Below are 25,664 nucleotides of genomic sequence, written 5' to 3' on the forward strand. Positions count from 1 at the left end.
CAGTAGCCTACGTAAAAGACTTTTCAAAACAAAAAGTGGAATTTATCACTCAGAATAAGTGATATGCAACAGGGCAAAAGAGGGTACTGTGAGACTTACGCTGTCACTGATGTGTTTTCCTGGGTGAAATCTCATTTTATTGACTAGAAGTAGTCAGTAGGCTTCTGTTAACAGCCATAAGCACTGCCAGAACAAGGAACTGAAAAGAGACAATGAATCTGCCAGACCCTGCCTACAGAGGTGAATGTTCCACCAGAAATCACATTACTCTGGAATTCCTGATCATTTCAGACTTGCAGTTTTGCGGCGAAAACTCTTCACCTGCAGCAGTTAAGAGGTCAAAACTATTGTAAAAGTCCCAAGGTCTGCTTCTGTCACCTAAGAAAATATCTATGGCAGTGACTTGCCAGCAGTTTTTTTTTTTCCCTGGGACCCCATAAAATCTTCCATCTATCCCTTTTTTTTGGATAGCAAATTTCAGCTGAGTGGCAGTGAGCCAAGACTTGCCTTAATTACCCTTTGTGGTCTCTCAGAAATATTCCAAAGGCATCTGCAAACCATAGGTTGAGAACCACTGATTTAAGGAGGTGGCAGTAGTTAATTGTTCACGTGTCATTGTTAAAATGAGCATCAATTCAGTCTGGGCATGAACTGTCCTTCTGCTGTGACTGGTGATTATGGTTTTGTAGTGGTATAATTGCTAGTCTAATAGAGGTAACTAAGGTTAACAACAGAGATAAGTAAATATCATCAAATTATTTCCTGCCTTTAATCCTGGTGAGATAGAAAATATATTAACAAATCCCAGCAAACCTCCGAATTTATTATGCCCTGAAGGGGGGTGTTTGAGCTTTACTAATAAGAGGCAGATCACATGCCAGATAAGCCCTAGTAAACATAATTCTCAGGTGATAGTTTGCTTTCTGAGGATTATCCCATTAAAACTTGTGCTGGGTTTTGGAGCAGAGCTGGAGGAGCTTTTATTAACTGTCATAATTCTAAAGATTTTACTTGTTGATACTGAATGTGGACGTGTATGACATAATTGCTTTGGCTGGCTGAAAAATAGTGCCTATTGTAAATTGTGAATGAGTCTGTGGTCTGCAAAAACAGCTGTAATAAATTGTAAGGTATGTGTTGTGCATGCTCATTTTCCAAAAAATTTTTGAGTTGTTTCAGCTTAGAAGCTGTTTCTGAGGGGAAAAAAAAAAAGAAAAAAAAAAAAAAAAAAGCCATTTAAAAGAGAGGCCTTTTCTGTTTTTGAATAAAAATGTGTTTGTGAAATTGGAGACGAATATGTGGTTATGTTTGATAGCTTTATTGCCAAAACAAATGTTGAGAGTGATTAAAAAGAAGAAGAGCAGGTAGACATAAGTACCTAGGAGGTACATCCCTAACTTCAGGTTTCCTGCTCACAGAGGTGACACACTGGCAGTGCCTCTGGGCACAGGCTAAATGCTGATTTGTCTGGGACACGTAATCCTGGATCTTGGAAACCACTAGAATGGAAGAGAGCACGGTGCCATGCCCCTTGGTTAGTCACTGTCCCAGGCACTGTGTAAGAAGGAAATTCAGTGTGATCAGTACAGCACGGGAAAGAAATCCCCTTGCAGGTGAATATCTCTGACATTTGTGCCAAGGCTTGATTCAGTAAGAGGAAGCAGTTGTCACTTCTGTAGGGATGAGCCTCAGATCCCAGGAGAGCTGCAGAACACCCAGTCCCTTGGCAGCAGTTATGGCCGTGCTTCTCCAGACATTGTGGAGCATAATCCAAACAATGGTGGCAGGTAATTTACTCAGAAGCATTTCATTATTTACATGGCTGTGGAATGACCAAATCCAACTGGTATGCAGGTGGTGATCTGGTAGTTTGGGAGCAGATGCAGTTTTATAATGCAGGTTTCAGTTCATATATGGGAATGACTTAAAGCAGCTATATTTTTTTCCTAGCAAGCTATAAATGAGTCCTTGGTTTGCAGTTGTATTCAATTATTTTAAACCTATTTACAATGTATTCTATTGTAAAGCCATGACCTTTGATCTCCAGAATGGTTGCATGTCTTTTGTGGGAAGCAGGAAGTCTTGGGGCAAGTGACACTTGCAGTGCAGTTTATTTTACTTAGACTTTGATTCGCCCTCCTCCCCCCTCCGTTTCTAGAACTGAAGACAAATTTCTGTTTCTATTGGATTATAAACAGGTTCTGGATAGCTTCAGCTGCTGCATAGTGCAGTGATATTTTAATTTGCTGGGTAGACATGTTTACTGTGTACTGTGTAGTTTATGAGTGTTACCATAAATGAGGTAATCTTGCATCTTGGTTTCCATGTGTGAAACATTACATGAGCTAATGCAGCTGTGCCACTGCTTGCTGGGTATTAGTAGACTTTATTTGGATGTAAAGTTTATACTGAACTACTTTAAATATTTGTGCTAAAACTGGTAGTGCTGCTTTTTTGATGTGTTTTATGTGACACTGACTGATGCCAAGTTTCACAAAGCAATGTAAGAATGTACATTCTGCTTTGTGCCCCGTCGTTCTCAGTAATAGATATTCCTGGGTGAAATGATGTTAATGACAGGATTTTTAATTTATGTTCAGTTAGTGTTTCAGAGACTGTATATTTATATTAACTATACAGAGGAACAGTAGCTTCCTAGCATACTGTAGCAATCCTAAAAACACACACATTCTCTCCAGAGTCTGGATTTGGAATCTGAAGTGACACATGTGGGTTGTGAGAAAAGAGAAAGTTGATTTCTGCTCCGTGTTTGAAGGAATACGTAAAGATTTTTCCGTAGTTTAGTTTTGCCTACCCACATCCTTGAATCATCGTGTTTTCTAAAAGTCTATGTTTTTAGCATCTAGGGCTGTAGTCTTCTTAATTAAAAATATTGCACATTTTCAAGAAAGGTGTAATACACAGTAAGCTATAAAATATGTCAGTGTATTTTGCTAACTCTAGTATTAACACTTGCATGTAATTTCTTGGGCTGAATTTAATTTATGTTCTTCTTGATAAGTCAGAATAAGGGACATCTGTGAAGCACATTTAAAAAGACACTAAAATTATTTTGTATGATTGAGTGCTTATTTTTAAGTACTAAAGAAACAGGTATACATATATTTTCATCCGCCACTATAAAAGGGCTTTGTCCTGATGAGGATGTGTTCTGAAGAACACTACCTCATGCTTTTACTCAGAACGGAATTGGAAATCATTGTGACGTGGAAGTTCATCTTTAAAGCACTTAGTTGGAGAATGTAACCAATTGATGCTTTCCTCCCTATGTGTGTCCTTTGCTTCTTACTCCTCATCCCTTATCCTAACTTCAGCTTCTCCCAGATATTCCTGCAGCTGAAGCAGCTCCACCAGTGAATTGGCTGGTGTGCCTATGCTGCCCCACCAGATCCAATGACATGGATATCATGGATGTGTTTTAACTTGTATTATGAATATTGTTCCTGTGTCAATGATACTTGAGTTTCTTGCAGTAACTTTGTTCCTTGTATGTTAGTCATTGTGAAGTGTTTAATCAGAGGAGCGTGGAGTCATTTTGCATAGTCAGAAGCATAATCACTGAATGGCGTGGTTTTGATTTCATTTTGCCAAAACTAGGAATTGTCTAAAGGAGAAGTCCTTCGGGATTTAGATATTTAAAAAGTACAAGCTTGCTATACATATGGAATTAATGAAGTCTTTTATAAAGAAAAAACAAGTTTTTGAAATCCTACTATTGTTAATCTTTGCATTGAATACCCCTGTGTGTACAGAGATTAACATAAGGCTCAATGTAAATCTAGCTGCTCATTTTCATATTTTTATTAATTATGTGCTTTTTACCAGCTATATTAAACAGTTTGTTTCTCTTGAGTGGAACAGCAGCTGTAAGGCCTTTGAAAATATTTGTTAGTGTACGTCTCACTCCATATAATGTGAACCCCCCACTGTTTAATGTACAAGGATCTGTAGGTTATATACTGAACTTAGTCTACAATCCATTTTTACTTATAGTTTCCAGTAAACATTTTCTTTAAGATTTTTGCATTTTCAATCTCTGGGCTTTCCCACTTTAAATTTTGCCATTGTTTGTGTTTTTCTTCAAGCTGCTGCCCTTGAAACTGTTAGTTTGCTGAAGTCTAAACTTTTATAATTCATCAGTTTCCTAATTAAATAGTTTTCTAATTCTGTGGATAGTTGAAAATGTGAACTCTAAAGTCTCAAATTTACCTAGGCAATTAAAAATTACACTGTGTTTTGAGGCCCAAAGTTATTGGTAATGATTTTCACCTCCTAACTCTGGCATAACTGGGAAGAGGGAATTGTGGCTTTCAGGGGCTGGCAGTGTAGCCCATCTCCTTCCTCTTCTTGGCTTTCCTGTGCAAACTTTCCTGAGGAGGGAAGGTCTTCTTTTCCTCCCTCTTCCCCAGGCCTGACATTGTAGGTGCTGGTCAGACAGGATTTGTGCCTGCCAGGCACTCCCCTGTTCTGCTGAATTTCCATCACTTTCTGTTCTTAGCGGTTTTGAATCTTCTCCCCATTTGAAGGTGTTTTTCACTGGGTGCTTGAGCATTGCCCACACAAGTGTTGTGCAGAAGTAGCTAAGTTATTGTCTAGTGGCAGTGAAGTGGCTGGGAAACAAACACTGAAACACAAGGCAGCTGATGGAATTTCTGTCCATAAATGAGTCACAATCTCTTTCCTACAAGCACCTTTATTTTTTTCATTTGTGCATAGAGCGTGAGACTGAATTTCTCACACATCTTTATGGCACAGGACCAATAAGGTACTTAAATGTAATACTTAAAAATTAACAACAAATAACAAGATGATTTAAAAAACCTTCTGCATTTTAATATTTTTAGTCCTCTTAAGTCCAGAAAAATATTTCCCGATATCTTAACTTTCAGCAGAAACAGATATAATTATGTCAAATATGAAGCCATACAATTTTAATTCTCATCGTGTCATGATAATAATGCTATTTCCCTCATACACACTTCCATTTTTTGCAGGTATAAGGGTTTTGTCTTCTTCTACATCTCTATTTGTGTGCACACACTAAGCTGGACATTTTTCTTGTGAGTTTTTAGTATTGCCAATAATCATACACTAAGAATTTCATTTTGGCTCACAACAATAGGGCTTTTCATAGGTAATTTGAAGGATAAATCAGTAATTATGCATTTAATTGGCTAATAAATCATAGCACATTTCCCTTATTTTCTGTAGTGCTATGATAAATCTTTTATAATGTGGCCTGGTGTATTTTTGTAAAGAAGAAAACTAAAGGGCTTGTTTAGTGTATGTACAGTGCAGGAGTGACATAAATATGTAAGGCCCTCTAAGGTGTTTACTGTGTTATATGAGAAGTCACTGTGATTACCTGCTATGGGATTTTATGAATGTACATTTTAAAGGATGTATTGAAGTTTTAGATTTTACCACTATATCATGAATATGTTTAGTATGTAAATAGCAAGAGGGGAGCTTGCTCAAGCTAAAACAAATTTTCAAAAAAAAAAATGCAGTAGAACTTCTTGAAATCTTTGCACTTGCGATTCTGAATTTTATAGTATCAATTCTTGGACTTTTACAATTTTGTTAATTTTCGGAGTTTGTTTTTTTTTTATTTTTATTTTTTTTTTATTTTTTTATTAATGGTGAATGGAGATTTCTTCAAATGCTTTAAAATTTGAGAAAGGTTTTAGGTAGCAGAGTCTCTGCATGTCGTTTCCATCAGCACCATAGGCTATGCTATTTCATTTCCTTATGAGAAAAGGTGTGGCACTATTTTGTATGTTTGTTCTCATTTAGAGAATGAATTTTTTCCAAAAATATTTAATGAACGAAATAACATCAACATTGCCGCAATTAAATGATGAATAAAGACCAGGTTAGGTACAAAAGAATGAAATGTAGTCTCATCTTGCCTGTGGAAAAGCACTGGCCATTTTATTGTTAGTCTTCATGAGAGGAAACTGGAGAGGATGGTTGTTACAATAAAAATTTGTATTAACGTAAAATATTTACAAGAATTTAAGGCATAAATGACATTGAATTATATGTCTAGCAAATTGTCTTATCTCAGTGGCAAGGCCAGTGCATGAAGTCCCCAAAAGAGTTTGTTCTAAAAGTTTCCTGAGTAAAATGGGATTTTTATGGGTATGTATTTCCATGTCAGCTGATCCCTGGAATAGACTCAGTATTGCTCTAATAGAAGTTTGTTCTCAGAGACAAGGAATAGGGTTTTTTAAGCTAAAACTTTACAATTAATTACTTCATAAAACAATTTACAACATTTTCTAGGTGGTGTGAGTATAGCAAGATTTGTATTAATACAGAACAATGTTTCCAATAAGATTTTAGTAGATGTGCTTGCAAGCTTAAGTAGTAGTAGGACATACTTATTATTACATTTCATAAAAACATAAAGATCCACCTGCATGAGGTGGCTGCATAAAAACCTATTACTTTGATGTTTTGTTTAATTATAAAATGTCCGCTTGAATTTACTTACACCTTGGGAGGAGGAAAAAAAGGTATTTAGAGAATTGTGAACACTGTAAGATGAAGGATTAATAAATGGCTTCTAGCATTACATTAATGAACAGTTGGAATTGAACTCAACTTACAGTGCTCAAATTAAGTATTTTTATATTTTGTCCTCTATGCCACTCCCCAAATTAAATACAGCAAAATCTCAATGGGATCAGTCAGAGAAGTTCATTTTACTTTAGTTTTGTAGCAAGCAGGCACACCCTACCTAATCCTTGTGTGGCAAGAATTCTCTTGCCAGCTTGTCACAGAAAAAACATTTTCCAAATTAGCCCAGGAATTTCATATTTTTTGTACCAATAACAAAGTAGAAAATAGGTTCTTTCCAAGGAGCTCTAGCTATTTTTTCTTTGATTCTCATAGTTTTCTTCATCTTTTTATTTCAAACCCACGGTAGTTGGAAGGCAAGACACGGAACAGAATCTGGAATTGAAACCCAAATATTTGATTAAACCAAATGGTAACTTCCTGAACCGTCTTCCACAGAGGTGTAAGGGAAAACAATTTCCCCACATTCACTTATCACATACATCATTATGGAAATGGGCTACGTGGTTTCAGTAATTTACGAGTGTGGGGCAAAAAAAAAAAAAAGAGATTTCTATTCAGAAACACAGCCCACTGCAGCCATACTCCTCCTAATGAACAGTTTGATGAATAACTCTTATCCATTTGCCCACTATACCAGTCCTGAAATTGTCCCATCGCCACCAATTTATTTTCTGTGGGCACCATATTATATTGTGTTGTATTCTGTTACAGTGCAATGGAAGAGAAGTGAGAAGGGGGTGGGAATCAATCATTAAGATACAGGTTTTAAGCAAAGGTTGTGCCTGTTCTTTGATTGACAAGACTACAGTAACATTTACACATAGTGTACTTCTACATTTGGGTTGTGTTTCTGGTTCCTTTTCTTCCCTTGTGACTTCGAAGTTCTTGGCAAAGCTGAATATACAAAACAAATATAAACTTCACTGCAAAGATGGGTCTCTCAGAGAGAGAGGGAGAGAGAGAGGAGAAAATGATTTAATGCAATAATGATTTTAGCTATACACAGGCAGCCCTTTTTGGTCTCGATTTGTTAAATTACCTGACGTCTCCATGTGTAATTTAAACAAGATTTTGTTCTCTCGTCTTTCTTCCTTTTGAGCTATCTTCTCAAGGAGAAGGATGATGAATGGAAACATAAACATAGCATGAGAATGTGAACTAGTTCCCAAACATTTCAGTGGTTTTTATAAACAACTGGTCATTGTTACCTTTTGCTGGATTACAGTTTCCTTTAGAACAACAGTGCTCTTCAGCTGCATTACAAAGTTGATTCTAAATGTTTTTGCATAGCTGCTTAAAGGCTTTAATGTTTAAATAATGGTTATATAATTATACATTGTTTAAACAATTAGCTTTTAAGGCTAGCAATAAGCTCACATTTTATACACATACTACCAAAAAATGATAATGAAAACTGCATTTAAAAGATACGAACTGACCTTAGAGTGAGCAGTCGTAGTTCACAGACATTTGTTTCGATTTTAAAATGTGATTTTTAACGTGCTTGTTTTCATTTGGAACATGACTGGTCATTGGTGCCGTTCTCCTGGGCTGGCCTTTGAGCACAGACATGGGCAGCAGTGAGTTTTTCACCTTCTGAGTCCCATTTTCAGCATTCCCGGTGTGTTGTGCGCCCTCTTCTCTGCCATGGGAAGTGCCAGCTTGCATCTCGCTGGTACAAACAGGCACAAAATGTTGTCTGAGGCTTGAACTGAGTGCCTTGGATGGGCAGGATTAACATCACAGCGTTGTTAGTTGTCCCCCAAGGCATTGTGGCAGCTGCTGATTTATGTTTCAAAACGATCAAAATAACAGCAATTGACACAAGGTAACGCTTAGTATTTTAACTTTTAAAAAGCGTCATATTTTGTCTACTATTTTAGTCTACTGTTTCTGCTTGAGCTATGATTTGTTTGCCTTTCTGAAAGAACACAGAATAGCATTTGTAATCTTCTGGAATGGCATTCATAGAGTGATTAAATTAAGAAATTTTTAGATGTATAACAGCTTATTACAGTAGCAGAAAGTCAAAAGATAAAAAAGTTAAACACATTTTGTCTATTTTATAGAAGCGTTCTAGAAATCGTGTTTTACAGCCGCGCTATGTTTTCATTTTAGATACTGTACCGCTTTAACGACTTTCTAATTTATACAATTTTTGTTTCATTGTCAAAACATTTAATTATATCATGTCTTGAAGGTGTAAAGCTGTCAAATAAATCAGAGGCTCAGTATAAACATTTGGTGAATTGCTTTTGCTACCATACTGTAGTTGTTAGTGGGCAGCTCGTGGAACTTTTTTAAAGCATTTACTCAGCAGGTAGAGGACAGCACTGGCACAGTGAATCGCTGATTGCCTGTAAAACAGCAGGCACTAATGCCCTCGCTCCTGGGAGCTCTGCTTGGGTAAAATCCGAGTGGCAAAGATAGCACGGCACAGAGAGGCAGCGCACAGCCAATGTGTTTCCTGCCTAAGGGCTGCTGGAGATTGCCAATTCTATTCCCTCCGACCAAAAAAAAAAAAAAAAAGAAAAAAAGATACGTGTAATTGCTGGTTTTCACAGTGTAAAAAGTCAAGTTCTCGCCGCTAGAGGGAAGGGAACGTGTTCAGGCTTTATAAAATTTGGCAGCGTGGGCACGGAAACTGGAGAGGGTTGCTTTTCTTGATGATGGCCTTAATAGCAGTATTTAAATAAAACTAAATTTAAAAAAAACCCAACCAACCAAAAAAAAAAAAAATTAGACCAACAGCTTGCCAGTGCTTTTAAAATGTTTAACCTCGCCGTGAAAAGAGGCGACCCTTCTCTTTTTCGGCCAGTATTTTGTCGCGGTGTCAGTGCAAACTGCAGGCTGCCCAGAGCCGGGTTCGGATGAAGTAAATTAGTTCTACTTTGAAGCTTTTGTTCTGCGCCCCTCGGGCAGAGAATGGGGAGGCCCTGGGCCGAGCGCTGCTTTTCATTAGTGCCCCCGCGCACCGATTTGAAAGGCAGCGCTCTGGCAGCGCGCACAGACACGGCGCTGAGGCAAAGCCGCCCTTGCCGCACGGCTCCTCGTCTCCCTTTCCAGTCAGGTGCTTCCCAATCGGAGTTAATTACGGCCGTCATTTATTCCGGTCACCCTCGCTCCGTGCCCGGGTGGGCTCGTTTGAAGCGGGGCCGGTTTAAAGCCCCGGGAGCTCCTCATTAGCGGCGCAGCCCGCGCCCCTCAGCGCCGGCCGGCAGCGGGGCTCGGCCGCGGCCTCCGCGGCCTGCCAAACGCTGCTAAAAGCGGGCCTCTTGCTGTTCGGCAAGCTGGGCGAGGTGAAACGAAGGGTAGAATTGAAGATGCAGAGCTGGTTTCCCACGTGCCCTGCGGGGCAAAGCTGAGGTGACGCCCTGGTGGCGCTGGGGTGACAGAGGCCGCAGGGGGTACCTGCGGTGAGGCGCTGTATAGCTGTGGGTTCCTTCCACTTCTCCGGCTAAAGTCGCGGTTTCACAGAATGTTCTGAGTTGGAAGGGACCCACAAGGATGGCAGAGGCCAAGTCTTGAGTAAATGGACCACAGAGTCCTTACAGCTCTGGTGGAACAAGGACTCGGTGGTGTCCTTGTGCTTAGCATCCTCTGGGGAAGAAAGCTGCGTGCCACTCCACACGCTTATTGTGGAGGTTTGATTAAAGGTTTGATTAAAACCCTGTAAGTTGGTTGTTGCTGCTTTAAAACATGCCATAATATTGTGCTGTATTTTTTTTTTCCTGTTTTTTGTATTTTTATGAGTGGGGTTTTTTCCTGTTCTGGGAAGTAACATTGTAGATAGTTGCTTGTTTTCCCTCTAAAGAGCAAGAGCGGGCCCTGGGAGTTCAGCTTCCGAATTAAATGGTTATTTGGAAGATGGGAGTTAAATATCATTTCGCTACGGTATATTTTTGCTTTATTTCTGAATGTTAGGGAGTTTTTAGCACATCTATGAAGAAGAAGTTATGCTGTTAATATAAGAGAAAATTCTAGAGTTTTCTAGCATCTTATTTAGCTTATAACGAGAGAATATATAGTTTAAAAAAATGTTAATAATTGACCATATGCTTTTTCAGCATTCAACCTCCAAATGTTCATAGTATTCGTCTCCTGTGCCCTTCCCACTAACATGGTTCATGGCAGAGTAATATAAAGGTTATGAAAAGTTTGCTCTCAACTGGCTGCAGACTCTGTTGCACTTGGAGGTGTTTATGCCTTGGTTTCCTGAGCATGCTCAATATATCCAGTATATCACTTGTCTTTCTGTGTACAGCTGTCAGTGGAAATTTGAAGCTGGTTAGGTAAAAGAAGGGAATAAAATGTAGAAAATTTTTCTCTCTTTCCAAGAAAGCATTATGAACAAAGCTGTTTGAAACTTAACGTGCACTACATCATGAAATTAGAATAAAAAATGAGAAATTTTTTGGTTTCTAAGGATGGATGTTTTAAGAAGTAATTTATACATGCAATTCATTTTCTATTTGGTTTCTTTCAAGCATTGAACTTCACTCCTAAGCACTCTTTGGTCTGTTAATGAATTCCAGTGCTAGCCAACCTCATCCCAGGGACCATGAGACAACCCAGTGGATCCACTGGGAGAGGGAATGACACAGTCAGGATTGGGGCAGTATCCAGCTTAACCAGGAAACTGGGGTCTCTTGCCCTGGGGCATTTGGTAGGTGAGCCAGCCTGAGCAGCAGTTTGTCTGGATCCAGACTTCCCAAGAGCTTGGATAGCTGGTTATGCAAATGAGCCAGAAGAAGATGTTAAATGGGAACATGCTGTGTTTGAATGCGTTTGCAATGAGCATTTCATTTTCCAAATAGTACATTCCACAAATCTGATTATTTTTCCTTAAATGCTGACTGCCCTTGCTGCACAGATTCTTCCTTTCTCTGTCATTCTCAAAGTCAAGTGGTGACTCTCCTTTGTCATTCAATTAAATGCCAGCTTCAAGGACTCTGATGTGCTTGCCAAACACACCTTTTAATGTCACCCTAAGCAACCCCCCAGAATGGCTTTACAAGGGTTTCACTGGTCATAGTCATCTCAAGCAAAAAAATCCTGTTCTTAGCTGGGCACCTCAGCCCAAAAGATTACATGTTTATCCCGTGTGATGATATAGTGCTTTTTCCTATTTTTTGTGGCTGATTGATTTATTCAGGTGTGGTACCCTAATTGCCTTTGTAAATCTTGTGTTCTGTTCCTCAAAAGCTTTAGAATAGTTCTTTTCTGTGGATTAGCAGGTAAGTCAAATGACAAAATTGAAATGACTTTTCTGCCTGACTCGCATCTAAACTGTGTTTTAAATTTTAAATTCCTTGACCTTTTGTCATACCATTTCCTAATCTTAAACAACTTTTTCTGGAGCGTTTTTATTTGCCCCCCACCACTGGCTTCAAAGACAAATTAGATTAGCCTCTACAACTCCTCTAAGATGTTTGCTAGTGCTGTTTGCAGTGATTTGAAGCCCATGTGTTTGCAACCATTTCTGTCTCCTCTTACATGCATACTAATACTTGTTGATCATTACAGCTCTTGTGAATTGGGTATACAACTGACACATCAAAGCACAGCATAAACGCTGCAAGCTGTTGAAACAGAGTGCAAAAATAAAGCAACAGTTCACTTTTAGGGCTTGCAGAGTAAGTCTTAGGGAAGGAAGAAATGTATAAGCAGATTAAATGTAAAATGCATTGAAAAATCCCTAGTTTCTCACAGTTTGAAGTGTGTTGTGCTGTCAGTGACCAAACAATATGCTTAGGCTTAAACTTCGAGGATTTAATGAGGTGGCAGCCTAAATAATTAATTGAAAACCATTTCAAGTATGGCTTTGCCTGTGTTCCTATAAATCTTGTTTTTGCATTTCAGTGATGCAAGCTCAGTTCATGTTTTTGATGCTTCCTAAAGCTTCATGACCTACACTGCAGTCACTGAGTTTGTACATTGCATTAGGATTATGCTACCTGTATGTTCAGTAAATGTAAGCAAATGTAAAATCCCACTCCAGTACTTTCCTGAATGTCAGAATTTGGTCTGTTTCAAGCTTCAGCATTTAAAAAGCTGGTGCAGCCTCAAAGGCAAGCAAGTGTTGCACGGTTGGAAGTTCTGTGGTGTGCGTTTTGCACCATGACATATAAAGCTGGGTGACTGTTTACCAGCGTTTTAGGGCTGTGGAGTCCTCTGACCTTTGAGTTTGTCTTTGCTAACACTTGACATTCAGGCTGTGATCACGAGGCTCCAGGAGGTGCCACACAGAAGTCCCTTGGTTAGGAGTCACACAAGTGAGCTGGGGCATTGGAAGCAGTGTCCCTGCTTTTGGCTTCTGAGGGGAAAAGTAGGTTATCTTGGCAGCCTGGGATGCTGAGACAGCCACTGCACAGCACTGAGCTGTGAAATGCAGTCCTGTCTGGTGGGGTGTTGGTGGTTGGGGTTTGGGGTTTTTTTGTTGTTGTTGTTGTTTTTTTAAAACACAAAACTTCATTTGAACTAATTTGACTGAGCCAACTGTCAGCTGTGTGGTTAACAGCCTGTGCTTGCATGGGTAATAGGTTCCAGATCCAGGCTGTCAGTCTGCATGCAAACAAGTGCTGGAGGAACTGGGAAAGGAATTGCTGAATTTCGGGGAGGAGGGAACTTCCTGCCTCCTTTTGGTGCTGTGTGTGAAGATTTTCAGAAGGAGTTTTCATTCCCTGTCTTGGCCTCAGCATGTTGATGACTTTTCCGTGGGAGAGAATCCTCTTACCAGTGTAGCAGACGTTTTAAATGTGGACAATAAATTTGGGGATGTGGTAGGGAAAACCAGAAATGGTCAATAGCTCAGCAATACCTCCTGGTGTTATCAATACTTGCTTGTAGCCAACTTTGTAGTAAAAAATGGTTATGGACTAACCAGTCACAGTTAGATGTGTGTTCTCTGTCTCTGGGGAAGGACAGATGCCAGCCACATAGAGCAGTATTATCATAGTTGTGAATAACGATGGGTATTTGTGTGATTTCACAACTGCAATTATTTTTGGCTTTTATAAATAATTTTTCCTGTAGGGGAATGTAGTGAAGACCTCCTGATCTTTTTTTTTTTTTTTTTTTTCCCTACTAATTCTGTACCTTTTCTATCTCTTGGTGTGAAGAGACCAGACAGCTGGGACACGGCCTGTCTTGAGATGCCTCTTGGAAAGCATCTAATTATTGATGGACCCAGTTGGCTGAGACAGGTTTTGCCCACTCTTTTCTTCACTAGGGAAGTTAGAATTGTAACAATCATGAATTTGTGAACGACTGAGGTGAGGCAACACCTAGGGTAGATGTCTGAACTCTGAAATTTAAGAATAAAAATGCATCATTTGTTCTATTCATAAACTGTTCATGGAAGATTGCAGCAGTTCTGCCTTAAAAAATTTCTATCAAATTTGCAGGTTATCAAGGATATACTGAGAAATATTTTAAAGGTGATCACTGCCCTTGATGGAAAGAGTAGCTACAAATGCTCCCATGCAAGTTTTCATATTCCCTGAAATCTTTTATTCCTGGCACCTAATAATAGAATTTTCAGTTGAGAATAAAGCTGAATTTTAAAGGAGATGCAATTTTCATTTTGTAAAATGTGTAGCAACTGTCTGACTTTTCCATTTAAACTACAAAATGACTGTTCTAGACTCAATATAGAAATGACCAAAAGATAAAAATGTGCTTAAGATTTTTGTCTGAACATGCTACTCTTATTTTGGTAATAATGACATTAATTCAGATAGGAGTTTGAATCATTGCTTTGCAAAATATTTTTCTTTGTTTACATGCTGCTCATGCAGAATAAAACTTGCCCCAAAATTTCAATAAGTTACTCTATTACAAAAATTTTCTTTTTTGTCAGTGCTTACTAGCTTAATGTTAAATACAGAGAAAAGGGAACAGAGGAGGAGGGGAAGTTCATCTTCCAGGGATCTCCTGTGTCTGAGCTTCTAAAATTGCTGATATCCTTTTTTCTTTGAGATCAGTTATCTTCAGTAAAGCATGTGAGTTAAATGTTTTATTAGGATTGTATTTTCTAGAGTGCTTTATCCTGGTATTGCTAACCAAGTAGAGAAATAAAGTAAAATGCCCACTTTTGTTACAACAGTAATGAAGAATTGGCAGTGTGTTTCTGCAACACACACACACAAAGAAAAAATGAAATAGTTACTTTAATTTTTTTCTGTAATTAATGCTCACTTTCTTAAGTATTTCATGCTTAAAACGAATTGTAAAATACAGTAGGTAAAACGAAATACATTTGCTTGCAATAGTTACTTACCGAGTAAAAACCCACCAATCATGTAAGTGGTTTTGATGTCCCTTTCATCCACTTGAAATTTGTGTTCCCTCATGCAGAACATGGAGTTTTCTGGTTAATGTGTTCACTCTCCTCTTCCTACAGGCCTGAATTCTGTACCTTTTTACTAACTTTATACAGATCTTTATCCTCAGACATTTACCCCTGTGTCAAACGGTGTTGCTGGTGAAAGCGCCTTGGGTAGTTTAGTTTTTAATTCCTAGAGGTTACCAAGAAACCTCTAAAGATAAAGCCAGCACTTGAAGAGTTAATATGTTATTAGGAGGACAGGAAATCTGGCAACTATTGCAGAAACTAGACCTAATGGTGCACACAAACAATTTGTCAGTCTTGGTAAAAGTGAATAGCTTTCCGCAAAGTGGCTGCGTTCGCTTTGTTTGAACAGCCTAAACTTTTCCTTTCCGAACTTTAAATCTTAGGAGTGAAATGTGATCCCCATATTGAATGAAAATAATTTAATTCGAAACATATTTTGATTGGAACAAGGCTGACGTGAAAAGAAACTCTAGAATAAAGTAAAAAAAAAAGAAAAACTTGAAAGAACTTTCTATCATATATTTAGCAGGAAAATTTGAAACAGTTCTAATTAGGCTGAAAAAACCAGCCTTCTTCATTGTAACTTACAGAGGTCATATATCAATGTTAAGGCAGCATTACCGACTTGTGTCTGAAAGCCTGAACATGCAAACATCATTCCAGTTGTTTAGCTTTGGTGGGTTTGGGGTTGTGTTTTGAATGCATGTGCACACACGTATTTCCAAGCCAGAGCCTGTATTTAGTTTGAAGTGTTTACCTGCTGCTGCAGTTATGTGGGTGTTTTGTCATGTACAAGAAGAGTATTTTTCACCTGAAAGTTGCGGTTGTGCTAAAAAAATGTGTGAAATCCTAATTCATGCTTTTCTGTTCATACCTAAATATCTTTCAAGTGGGATGTAAAAAAAAGACTCCATTTTAAGTGCTTCAGAGGAAATTCTTCCAGAGGGGAATTAAAATGTTTAGTCCATTAAAGGTAACAGGCCATTATTTTTACTTGAGATTTATTTCTTGCTTGCTGGTGAAGTGTATTCCTGGGTTCGTTGGTTTGATTGTTTGTTTAGGGTTTTTTTCCAATCGAATAAATAGGAAAGATTACTCATGTACCAGCAGTTTTGGTTTCTCATCAAAGTTTCTCCTTTCATTTTAACATTTCATAAACCACATTTTGCATGCGTCGGACTCTCTTTCTGTCGTTCAAATAAGAGTTGCACGCATGCTTTATGCTGTGCTTCAAAATTACTTTGCCTTAATCAGCACAGGAATAAGGCAAGTAAGTCTGTCATTTATTTCTGAATAGCTTGACTATGAATATAAATCTGTGCTGATGAAAAAAAAATGCAGTTAAACCTTTCATCTAATTTCAGTGTTGGAACATCCCAAACTCAAGCATGGTATATATTCATTTTTAATAGACAGCACTTCATATGCTGTATGTCACTGCATGAAATCTAAAGCAGAAATAAAAGCAGAGGGAAAAGCTATGGTAGTCACTTAAAAGATACAAATCTTGATTCCAAAGGTATAATATTGTTTGGGAAAATGTATCATGATAAATATTTAGAGAATCTATACTGGAAAAACAGAATCATTCCCAGCTTGCTAGTTTTATATTTTTTGTTCCCTCCATTTTCTACTAAATAATTTGTATTAGTGTTAGACTGATGTTAGTCTTTGGTTGCCAGCAGTAAATTATTCACTGTTCAGTCTTTTCAGAGAACAGGACAGAGAAAGATGCTCATAAAATAGTGAATTTTAGAGTTGTTCACAACAAGGTAGTTTTGATTGCACATATTTAGTGACTTCAGATTGTGCATTCGAAATTTTTTTATGAATAAACTAAAATTTTCTAGTTAGATCAAAGCTTCTATTTGTTGATGTGTCTGAAGCGTTTCTACCTTGGGAATAGAGAAATGAAAGTTACTAATAGGTGTTTGTGTTTGACATCTGTATACTGTACTTTTTAGCATATCTCAAGTGTTTTAGTCTCTGCCTAATAGATCTCATTAAAGAAGCAGATATCAGCCCCAAGACAGTTTGTCAAAGTTAATATGAGTCCCCTGTGGACAGAACTGGCAATCTGTGTGTGGCTTCACGTGACTGCCTTTCCATGGGCTTGTTTGATCCATTAGCGATTGGACATTAGTCCCTGGTTTGTTTTACAATAACTCAGTGGAACTGGATGTTGCTGTATATGCTGGACGTTTTCCGGGGTTTCCCTGTTGTGTCCATTTCCCTCTGAGCACAGGGTGAGCAATGTGCTCGCTCTGCCCTGGGGGCACTGGCAATTCCTTGGTTTGCTCCAGGAGCAGTGTGGAAGGATGTTCATATCCCATGGCTGTGTGCTGGGTTTAACTCCTGCCTTAATGAGCACTGTCTATCTAAATGAAGTTGAGGCTGAAGTAATCCCAAATACTGACCCAGCTATAGACTTGGCTTAGGTTTGCAAGAGGTAAATGCTAACAGCAATGTTTCAAAGCTCTAAACAAGGCAAACCCCTTTCTTTTTGTAACCAAATAGTTCTGCAAATTTCAACCTCTATTTCTCAGGTACTTTCTTAGGGAGATTTCCCAGATACTTTCTTAAGGAGGGCCCGTATTTAAATATACCAGTGTGGCTGCAAATTGCATCACACTGATCTGGCACGTGGTGTTGTTTTCCCTGGAAGTCTGTTCTTTAGTCATTATACAAGCTGTTAATTATTGTTCCACCATTGATTATGTCATAGCACAAGCACTTTTCTCTAACCCAGAGCTTAACTGTGAACCTGAAATAGCAGGCAAGCTTATTTGGCCTCCGAATTTGTGTGCTGTTCAGTCTGTCCTGTGAGGTCCTGATGCTGACTGGAGCTTAATAAGGAAAAAAAAAATCTGCTTTTGAATATGTACAGATTTTGAATGTAAAATAACTTCAAATTTGAAAAAGGGAAGTAAATCAGGATGGCTCCCAACCATTCCCCAAGAAGGCAAAGTTTTGCTTTTTAAAGGAAGAAAAAAAAAATCACATTTTATATATGTTAATCTAAGGAGCTTGCTAAAGGTATTCCTTTAGTTATTCAGGTCCAAATGACTCACTGAAAATCTAGCTTTTGTAGAAAAGGAGAATATGAACAACTTCAACACATGCCAAATATTTACATATGTATCTATTAAAAAATCTCAAGTTCCTAACATTCTCGTTTGCTTGGGATTAAATAGTTATAATGATAACAGTAAGTATGTGCCAGGGTTATTTTTTTTTTCAGCAAAGATAGCATGAAAATTAATTCTTATCATTGTCATTTGCTGAGCACTGTAGAATTTTATTGCACATTGCAGTATTATGGACACTCATGAGACTCCTGACTGGTTTTATGTTATTAAACAATTTTGAAATCATTAATTTTTAATTTGCCTGCTTGTGGTTTTTTATAGTTTTAATTGTGTGTCTGTGTCTAACTATTGGGTGTTTTTTAAATTAAAAAGAAAAAAAAAAGTCCTGTCTAAGCATATATGTTGTAAGGTATTGCTGTGTGATCATCCAAACAGATACTCTACTGTGTGGTGATTCATTTTAAAGAATGCTTTCAGCAATTCAGTATCCTAATAAAAGTAATAATAAAAAAAGAATGATATGATGTCTAAGATATGTACAGGTCTTTTCTTGATTGAAAGTTCTAATTAAGTGAATCGAGGAAAATTAACTGAAATTAGCTGTCAGAAAGTCACATTTAAATGAATGATGATCTGGTGTGGCAGTAAACATTTAAATGATATAAATTGCCATTTAAGTGTATGGTTTAATGTTTGTCATGCATTAATATGACATGAAACTGCAGTGACAATCAAGCAGCTTGCTCTAATTTGAACGTATTTAGGGCTTTTGTGTGGAGTGCACCACACAAATTAAGACAATTGCTGGTTTTATGTGTCAATTTAAATGTTGTTTTCAGGCATCGGTTAATGAAACAAACCCATCATTTTTGTGTGCAAATTGCAGAGCGATTTCCTTGGTTTTCAGATTAATTTCAACTTCCTCTGCTAAAATTAGGAATTTTCTTTGCATGGAAAATGCCATTCATTTTGCTAGATGAAGAAAATATCTGTTCGTTATGTTTTTTCATTTGGTGATTCAAATCAGAAATACATTGAATCTTCTGTATAAAATAGAAAAAAATCCTGATAGTGATTTAATCTACGTGAATTAACTCTTTAGATGACAATGATATTTAGGTTACCTTTTAATGTGGTGTATTTTGGATGCTCTTGTCTTGGGGGTTGTGTTGTAACTGGAGAACATCTTCAGGAAAGCAGCTGAATCATTCAGCATAGTACTCCTGTATAGATTTGTGCACAAGAAATGCATCAAAGTGGTGGCAGTGTGTTATTTCCAGCCTGGTAAAAATGTTTTACCTTAACATGCCTGGGTAGTTAGTTAGTCCTGTTTCCCAAATTCTATCAGTGTTCTCTCTGGCTGTCACAATCAGATAATCCTGCTGTTGTTACTCAGCATGTTTCACACAGGAAAGCAAAATTTCACCTGGAGAGTGCACAGAAACATAGCCTGGCTGTGTATAAGTGGACAAATGCCTTCCACTTGCCTTTTTTTTTTTTTTTTTTTTTTTTTTTTTTTTTTTTTTCCTTATTTCCACTTTCATGGTTTAAAAAGAGAGGTCTGGTCAGTGGGAAGTAGGGCATGAGACTCTGCCATCTATCACAAGGCCTACCTTTTTTGGGATAGAATGACGAAAATATTCTTATCAGTTCTGTATTTAGACTTGCTAAGATAATTTTGCTTGCTGTAAAACAAAAATGCTCCTGCTGCCACCAAATGATGACTATCGGGCAAACTCAAGTTTGTATTTAATGTGTGTGGTTTTTTTTTTTTTTTTTTTTTTGTTTTTTTTTTTTTTTTTTTCCACAGGCGTTAGAAAGCGAGTTTGTTTCCTGCCAGCTTCACCAGTGGATCGATCTGATTTTTGGCTACAAACAACAAGGGCCAGAGGCTGTAAGGTCCCTGAATGTATTCTACTATTTGACTTACGAAGGAGCTGTTAATTTAAGTTCAATAACGGATTCTGTACTGAGAGAGGTAAGTTTGTACTTTGTAAATACAGAAAAGTCTGCGTTAACCGCTGCAGTGTTGAAACTGTAAAAATTCCACATTGTTCAAGGCTTCTGGTGAATGTTCAATGTCTTTGTGTTTTCTTGTGGTTTGGCCACAGGCCAGTCAAGTGCAAGGTGCCTGAACCAGTTGTCACAGCATGCAGAATTAATAGAACAAGGATGCAAGTTGTTCTTAAACTTTGTGCACCTGGATTTAAGCCCAAGCTGGATGCCAATATAAAAACAAATGTTCAAGGATGGCTTCAGCTGCTGAGTTCAGTCCTTTTGTTCCTTGATACTGGATCTTAGAGGCACGAGCAACTTTGATTTGGCTTGTGCTTCTGAATTTACTTCTGCACTTTTAACAGTTCTCTTAAAGTGCAGTCTACACATATGTAGCAATCATCAGAGTTTTGTAGCCTCTGATATTTCAATTTGGTTTGCTATCAAGCTAGAATAACTTGGCCTGTATTTTTCAGATGCAAAAGAAAGTATTTCAGGATTTGAAAAATCAGTAACTTTACTCAGACTCAGCATCATTCAGAAAATCTGTTTGCCAGAGTATCTCACAGAATTTTGTGGGTTTAAAAGTTCTTCCTCCTCCCCCTAAGCGGCTGTTTAAAAAGGGCAGGATGGGGTGATAAAAACAGATTTTTCACTGATTTTATGTCCTCTCGTCAAACACTACACCGGTAGCAAATTTAGCTGCACGTATATTAATTATAGAATAAATGTAAACAGCACTTTGTTATAAAATATTCTGAGCCCATGAAAGTAAAGCAAATTGATGAATGTGTTATTTAGAGGGGACACAGGGACTGGCTTAATACCAAAGTGACAGCTCAAGTGTTGTCATTGCACGCCTTGCCATCAGTCTGCAAGGTGCATCTTAGTCTATTTAAACCTAAAATGCATGTCTTGCACATAAATACCCTTAGTTCAGCTAAGAAAAGAGATCCTGGGACACACAGCTTACAAGCAAAAATGTCATCATCTGGCATTGGGAAAGTTGTTGACCCAAGAGTCATCTATAGATGTTCACTGTGATGTATTTTTAATTCACTGATAGTGTTTGCTCACTCACCGTTGGCAAGGAATTATTCTTATCTTTTAGGAGTGTTTATTAGACTCTTGAAGTGTTTGGGTAAAGTGTGAGTTGCGATGAAGACTGGGTATTGTGTGTAATTTGTTCTAAATTTTGTTATGAACCATCTTTGAGCCTTTCTTTATGAATAATGAATATAATATTTATGAAAATGAATATAATAATTGAAGTAACACTAGTGAAAGCAGCAGTCTCCACACACTATTTTTGTGTAGTTTTAGTTTTTCTTGAACAGTTCTTCTAACACATTTGTTGTGACCTGAGTTATATTTGTGTTATAGCCTGAAAAAACCTTAAGACCAGGGAAGTTAAAAATGTTTGGATGTGTGGATCATCTCAGAGAGGCATCTACTCTGTTACCAAATATTTTGAATTTGCCATGTTTTTATTGTACTTTGCTACAATTCTTCTTATTTTTGAGTTGTTCTGTGCTGTCTGAACTGACTAAAGATGAAGACTAAAGGAGGAGAGGGAGAATTTCAGTGTGGTTGAGTAGAATTTCAGAAGTGGAGTAGCTTAGCAGAGCAGAATTTCAAAATACTACTGATGGTGTCAAAAATACACAGTGGTGAATGCAGGCAGCAGAGTGAATGGTGTCTTGTAGCACTCTTGTTCTGAGTTGCTTGAAGGATTGGCCCAATTAAATATTTTTATTTAGGATTTTAAAGTGTGCCACTAAAACAGTGAAAGGTCTCCTGTTTAGTTAGGTATCCCTTGCCATTTACATGTGTTTTGTAAAGCATATTTCTAATTAGGTAAGTGTGTATATGTAATTTTAAATGGCAGGTATGATCAGCTCCGATGCAATACTGATACTGCAGAAATTTAATTACTCATCACCAGTGGTGACTTACTCTGGTTTTACTTACGTGTAGAGATGAAAGTAATGAAAAATCTGTTTGTGTGTATTTCTATGTGCATAATCATTCTATATCTATGTGCTAAATGAATTTATCATGCACCTTTGACAGCCTCACCTTCCTCCTGCTTGCTAATCTGTCTCCCTGAGGACCTTTGCTAACATTCTGTGCTGCCAGGCAGCTTCAATCAGCATTTATTTTTTTCCTTCAGTCAGCTTGCCAGAAAATATCTCCTCTTTTCTCCACTGAATTCCCAATTAGAGCCCAAATGAATTTCTGATGTGGACAATTAACAGTATTTTTTAGGAAGGCACGGGCACCTCAGACTTAGTGTCTTTTTATTAGGCAAGTATTAAACTGGATTTCTTGGTTTCAAAAATGATAAGTTTGGCTTTTTTCTCTCCATACAATTCCGGTTTGGTTCTTTAAATCTGGACAGTTGTAGCAGAAAAAATACTTTGCTTTGCAAACCTCAACCAAAGAGAAGCCTCTGTGTATTCTGAGAGCTGCAAGTTACTGAGGCTTTTAGGTATCATATGGAAATGATAGCAAATGCTTAAAACATGGCAATTTCCCCACACAGATAGTGCTGAGCTTGGACCATATCAGCAGTGAGAGGTCTATGATGTGTTTCTGAGGTATCTCCACAGATATATCCATGGGCATTGGTGACCTGACTCATCAGAGAGGCCACACACAGAACAATGGTGGAAGGCACTGAGGAGTGGAGGGGTGTAGGTTAATGCAGAATTTCCTTAGGTCTCCTAAATGGCTCCAACTGGCACCTTTATTTTTATAGGCAGTCAGGTTATATATATTACAAGAAGGAAGTACTCGTCTAGGAAGGAAAACTACTTGATTAAAACCATATTCCACCTTTAGTTGTTTTTTGTTTTTTTTTTTTCCTAACTGGAAATGTAGAACTTTTACATCCTCTTATACTGCTGTGAACAATTTTTTCCTGCCATTCTTTCTGCCTATGGGAATAAAGGAAGTAAAGTATTTTGAAAGGATCTGACTGCCCATAATAGAAAATTTTAAACTAAAATGCTAACCATGGGCCACATGCTACCTTTTGGCAGAAAAACCCTGGGGAGTGCAAAGCTTGCATAATTCAAAGGCAAATCTCCAGGGGAGGGGAGTAGATCAAGAGAGAAGGGTTTGAGTCACAGCCAGTGGGGGAAGGGAGCTGCAGCCAGGAGAAGCCAGGCAAGGTATCCCTGCTGGCATATTGGTGCCCTGCTCATTCTGCAGGGACCATTCCTTCCTCCTCCTCTCCCCCTCCAGGCATTTTGGAGGCGCCGTCATTGACTCTGCTCCTTGTGTGTCTTGCTGAAGGAGGTGACAGCTGCCGAGGGAAGTTGGTGCTCAGTGGGCAAGCAGCAAACATCCTTCTGGTGGAAAACGCTGCTTTTGCCAGCAGAGCTCTGCTGTGTCACTCCCTTCTGTTGACTTGCTCCTGAGCACCACGTTTTGATCTGGGGAACTCCCAATCGCAAGATCTGCTGTGGAAGGGCTCTTTTTTTTGCCTGGATGGAAGGGGCAGGGAGTCATCTAGCGCAGACAAATGTCATCCAGCTGTTCTGGAGAGAATTCACAGCGCCTTCTTATCACAAATTCTGCTCTCTTTTTGCCATAGCTGTCCAAGAATGGAGGGGGAAAAAAGTAGAATTAGATCGAAATCATTCAGACAAGTAACTGATTAGGAGCTGAAGCACAATCCATACAAAATAATTTGTATCTAGGACTGACTGGTGGGTATTTCATCAGTGTTGGTCAGAAGAATAGAAATTCCTCTTGTCTATAGTGTGAATATGAATGTGGTCTGCCCTCAGTTACTACTTAAAAGTCCATTTCTCCACTGATATCCCTAGGAAGTTAGTGTAAACACTGAATAAAAGCAAAGAAACAATGCTAGTAGCAGGAAGATGAAATATTATTTGGAGAATGCATCCTTGATTTGTACAGGAAGTGCAAATTCTCTTTGTAGCTAGGATTTGTTCCCTGTCCTTCAGGAAGCACGCTGAATTTTATACTGTGCTTATCAAAATGCCACGTTAAAAAAAAAAAAAAAAAAAACAAACAGACAAAGAAACCCTCATCTAATATGTTCTTTGAAGTCAACAATTAAGGGAGACTAAGAATTTTTAAATTAGCAATAATAGCTCTAAAAGCATAAGTCCCATTAAATTAATAACATCAAGTGATTTGGTTTTTGCCTTAGATAGTTCTGTTGTTTTGTACTTCTTCCTCTGAAGAAAAGGTGCCTGTTTCTTCATGAAGGTGATCTGTTTAACATTAGAAAGCAAACTTTCTCCGTTCTTTTGGCACCTCTCTTTCTACTGATGATATTTCATTTCCATATGAGCTGAGTAGTTTCAAAAATTATGAAGAATCAGCTTCGACGTAGCATTTGGCTTGGTATTTGAATGTGCCATTTCTGATTATATATAAAAAAAGATGATTCTTTTATTTTTAATTTTAAGGCATATGGAATAAATTATTTTATGGATAATAGCTTTTAAATGTTGGTCAAATTATTATCCTTGGGTAAGTTTTATGCATCTTGGGTCTATCTCTTTTGAGTCTTATTTTATTTATAAGTATTTACAGTTTGAAAGACTTGTGTGCCCAAAGAAGTTACAAGAATGTTTAGTTTACATGACCCCAGTTTCATGACAGCAGTAGCAGATCTGATATCTTATCCCAGAGAAAGCATTTTTGGCCTCTCCTTTAGCTCTGGTCATGGTGGGAGTTAATAGCATATTTCAGCTCTAACTCAGCTGGAGAGCCCTGACAACATGAATCTTTCATGGAGTATAAACACAATTTGTATTTATAACGTAGTTAACATTTACTAAATAGTTGGGAAAATGATCAGTCTGGGTTTAGCAGGTTGGGCAGCAGTCTTTGTTGTGGCTGTGATGAGTTTTAAAATGTAGGATAAAATGGTTATAAAATATCTGTCACAGAGCAGTAAATATCCATGTGCTGTATTGGGTAAGCAACAAATCCATGCAGGCAACATTCAAAGTACTGTAGAAACCATCTTTGAATTGTCTCTGGCTGCAAGTGTGCTGCACAGATGGCATGTTTGGTGTCGTACAGCACAGGAACAGTGGGAAAAGCCAAATAAATGTTTAACATTGGTCTCATTTTAATTGCTAATCTGTATTAAAATACCCTCATATGGAACTGGAATTAAGGCTGAATTTAAAGGAAGCACAGTGATGAGATGACTAAGGAGCCCCCGTGCCTTGGTCTTCTCCTGGGGTGGTACCCACAGAGGAGTGTGTAACAGGGGCAGGCACCTCTGCTCAATGAACCCAGCTTGTCTGGGCACCAGGACTCTCCCACAAAAGGATGCACTATTTCCTTCTGGTGAAAGGAGCATTAAATAACAGGAGCACCACTCCTGCCACCAGCTTGTACCAGTTTCCTGTTCATTCTCAAATCTCTGCTCACACCGTGACCTGCTTGCGGTGTTGGAGTAAATGAGCAAAATGAGTATAAGCAAGTGCTTGGTGTGGTGAGGTGTGGTGTGTGGCACTCCCTTGATTCCATTCAGCCTGGAGTTTGATGTGATGAATGGGCATTTCTTGCCCTTTGTCTTAACTTGCATATTTACTGCAGTGCTTATAAAGACATGAAAA

The 25,664-nt window shown here is 38.2% G+C and overlaps 1 protein-coding gene across 2 annotated transcripts in view; it reads left to right on the forward strand.

The window, feature by feature from the left end:
• Window positions 1–25,664, forward strand: part of LRBA (LPS responsive beige-like anchor protein) — a 363,721-nt gene that overhangs the window by 289,822 nt on the left and 48,235 nt on the right. For both annotated transcript variants that reach the window (XM_066318056.1, XM_066318055.1), the window contains one exon: window positions 19,865–20,032. In XM_066318056.1, the coding sequence (XP_066174153.1) occupies window positions 19,865–20,032 (168 nt within the window). The remainder of the gene's footprint in view (window positions 1–19,864; window positions 20,033–25,664) is intronic.

The sequence above is a fragment of the Sylvia atricapilla genome, chromosome 4, assembly GCF_009819655.1.
Source record: "Sylvia atricapilla isolate bSylAtr1 chromosome 4, bSylAtr1.pri, whole genome shotgun sequence".
Taxonomy (NCBI): Eukaryota; Metazoa; Chordata; class Aves; order Passeriformes; family Sylviidae; genus Sylvia; species Sylvia atricapilla.